The following is a 3,228-nucleotide window of genomic DNA, read 5'->3' on the forward strand; positions in this document are numbered from 1 at the left end:
TAATTTTTTAAACTAAAACTAAGCTATAAATTACTTCTTCTTTTTTCAAAATTTGGGGTGGACTGTAGCCCAACGGAGTCCGTGTGTAGCTACGCCTTTGTTCCAGCCTGAGCTCTTCCAATCTAGGCGTCCTCCTTCCCTGGATCATATCTTGAATTACCCACAGATCCAACCCAGAAAAGCTCCCCCAAGAACCCACCGATTCCGCCTGCACTGGACCTCCACACCAGACCCAAACCGGTGACCCCAGGAAAGCCCCGCGATAACGTACCACAACCAGAACCGAGCCTCCACCCAACAACGACTATGAACTCCTCCACCACCTCTCTCCAATCGAACCCCATACAATTGAGGACACCAGTTCCTCAACCAAACGCAGACAAACAAGGTAGCCCGTTTGACGACAACGCCCGAGGACGCACTGCCTGACGAAGAGGAGAAAACTTTTTCTAAACCCTAGAGCGTGCTGTGAACGAAAAAAAAACACTGATCGGTTCTTGTTACCTTTTGATAGATGCGGTTATGCATTTTGCTATGTATTTACAATTTTTTTTTTTTTTACGATGTTCATTTACATCATTGCATTGCACTCCTCAATATCATTTAATACATTGATTATCGTCTTTCATTTCAAAAAAAAAAATTAATAATAATAATTAATTAATTCTATATCCATAGATATTTTCTCAATCTTTTCAACATCTTGACCAAAATTCTGTGAAATAAAAAAATAATAATAATAATAAAAACTCAAACTATAAGAAACTGTTCTCAATCGAAAAGGGGACAAACCAAAGAAGGGCCAAAAAAGGAGCTCGGAAGGGAAGCGAAGACGAGAATGGCAGAGGAAGGGAAGCCAGATGCCCAATTGTTCCACCTACTCTCTGGTCTCCTCCACCAGGTTCTATCCACCTCTTTTTTTTCATCTTATTCTTCCTGATTTATTCAGCTTTCACAATTATGAGGTTGACAATCATCTGGGTATGCTTGTTTTCTTGAAATTTATGATCTGGGTCTTCGACAAATGTGTTTTACAAGCCTTTTTTAGGTTGATAGAGAGAAAGTAGAATCCTGATACCCGTTCATTATTTCTAGTTTTTATTGGTTCTTGAGGTGCATAACCCTCTGCTGTTATGCTTAGGAAGAAAGAGATAGACAATCACGATCATGCCCGTCTGCACTGTTATACAAATGTCATGTTCTATTGTTAAATTGATGCATATCTCTTCGGGGCCACGTGCTAAACATTTTTTCTTCCTGTTCGTCAAGCAACATTTTATTAATTCATTGCAAAAGATGAGACTCTCAAGTCCTAAAGCCAAAGTTATGGTTGTGCATTTGAAGATGAAACCGAGGTTCAGTGCCTTTTTCTATAGGTGTTTGAGAAGCAGGTAGGACAGACTGACTGGCCTAGCTTTCTAATCTAATGGACAATACAGATCATGTCGCTGTTGGAGCAACCATTGCTGGGGAATAAGCATTTTCATGATATGCTTGCTAGTACGTAAGGTCACTGAAGCCCACATCACTTTTTCATGGTTTTAGGGAAAATTATAGATACACCTCTTCAGCTAAACCCTTAAAAAGTTGCAAATATTCGGTATTATTTCGTGATATCTGGACCCATGTTATTTGCTATGGGGTGTATCTGTTAATGGTAGAATGATGGTCCTTCGTAATAATATAATGTGAAAGACTATAATGAAGTTTTGCAGTTCATACGAAATAGAAAACACGATGCAGGCAGTTTTTTGGGTAGTACGTAGTCGGAATGTTCAATCAGAAGAATAACATTTTCAAACTCCTCTTTTGAAGATTGTGTTTGTGTATATCCTTCTAAGTTGAATCCCACTTGTGTATTTGTCTTGGTTGGCATTGCTGTTTTGAACCTACCCTGAACGTTTTCCTATTGTTCCTTCCCTGAAAATAACGTGTCAATAACTTCTATGATGCAGGTGGAAGCATTGACCAATCAAGAAGAAGTTGAATTGCGTTCAAAAATTGAAGCCCTTGGATTAGAGGTTACCAAAGTTCCCTCAAAGTCAACTCAGCATCTTGACGAGGTAGTTTTGAGTCCAAGTGCATAATTCACTCACAAATTATACGTGTTAAGTATCAATACAGTTCTGTATATTTTCTCTATTTATGAATAAGCAGTAAAGGTCTTTGTCTCCATTCATTATGTGCAGCTGGAAATAGCCAAGGAATTGGATGAATTATCTGCAAAGTTGGATGATGTAGATGAAATGATATCTTCAGCAATGGCTTCAGATCCTCAGGTCAAGTCACTATTGAGTGGTACTGCTGATGTATGGATGCCGGTCATTACTGCTAGTGCTGATGAACGGCGCACTTTCACAGCATCAAACCCAGAAGCAAAAGGGAAAAGTTTCAGTTAAGAAATTCAGGATATTATTTTTTACATGTTTGTTTAATCCACCAAATAAAAAAAAGCACAGTATTCATAATGACTACCATATATAGTCTTCATCTCTATCCCCTAGTGGTTTTGAATTATGATTTGTCTTTGCAACCTGGGGAGTAGGGTTCCAAAGGGAAAGTCAAATGTGTTGCTTGCTGTGATCCAGAAACACACAGCAGCTAAAGTTAAATTCCTATCCCCTTGATGTCCCAGAAAGACTGGTGAATGCCAATCCTTTTCAAGAATTCATGGGATGAACCGATTGTAAATGACCCTATAAACCGGCCAAAACTAGGTAAACTTGACATCTCACACCTTTGAAGGCTGCAATAACATCGTGGGTGTGAAGTGGCCAATGTCTGCCCGTATTAGCATCGAGGGTCGAAATTTACTGAGGCCCGCGTACAGCTTATCATCGAAGTGAGGACCTCTAAAGGACTGGGGTTGGAGTCTATCGGTTCAACAATCTTCAATCCCATAGTCGTAAATTAGCTCGGGAGCACCCCAATCGCAAAATAACTTGAGATTGGGTTGAATCAAGTATTCTGCAAATATATGGAGCCAACCTATTATTATATTAAATTAGCTTACGTGATAAGGAACGCTGCGGGAAGGTTCCTATTCATCTTCAGCAACGCTGGGGTAATTTTACGAATCAAGAAAGGCGGCTCATCGACTTTCAACAGGGCTCACGAATTCTTGAATGACTGCGATGGGAGATCTTCCATCTCCAACGTCCCATTGGACCATATCAGGATCTGGATCCGAATTAATGGACTGCCCCTGGCCTTTCTTACGCGGGCACC

The 3,228-nt window shown here is 40.1% G+C and overlaps 1 protein-coding gene across 1 annotated transcript; it reads left to right on the top strand.

Annotated features, from left to right (window-relative positions):
- The first annotated feature begins 746 nt into the window (after positions 1-746).
- On the top strand, positions 747-2,496 carry LOC112174864. The gene is made up of 3 exons (XM_024312697.2): positions 747-901; positions 1,956-2,063; positions 2,190-2,496. The coding sequence occupies exons 1-3, from the start codon at positions 839-841 to the stop codon at positions 2,397-2,399; spliced, it is 381 nt and encodes a 126-aa protein (XP_024168465.1). The 5' UTR covers positions 747-838; the 3' UTR covers positions 2,400-2,496.
- Positions 2,497-3,228: the final 732 nt, after the last annotated feature.

The sequence above is a fragment of the Rosa chinensis genome, chromosome 1, assembly GCF_002994745.2.
Source record: "Rosa chinensis cultivar Old Blush chromosome 1, RchiOBHm-V2, whole genome shotgun sequence".
Lineage (NCBI taxonomy): Eukaryota > Viridiplantae > Streptophyta > Magnoliopsida > Rosales > Rosaceae > Rosa > Rosa chinensis.

Excerpts from the sequence above, each read along its gene's own strand:
- LOC112174864 (XM_024312697.2), top strand. The coding sequence starts at position 839 with ATGGCAGAGGAAGGGAAGCCAGATGCCCAATTGTTCCACCTACTCTCT. Across the intron at positions 902-1,955 it reads TCTCTGGTCTCCTCCACCAG|GTGGAAGCATTGACCAATCA; the intron begins GTTCTATCCACC and ends TCTATGATGCAG. Across the intron at positions 2,064-2,189 it reads CAACTCAGCATCTTGACGAG|CTGGAAATAGCCAAGGAATT; the intron begins GTAGTTTTGAGT and ends CATTATGTGCAG.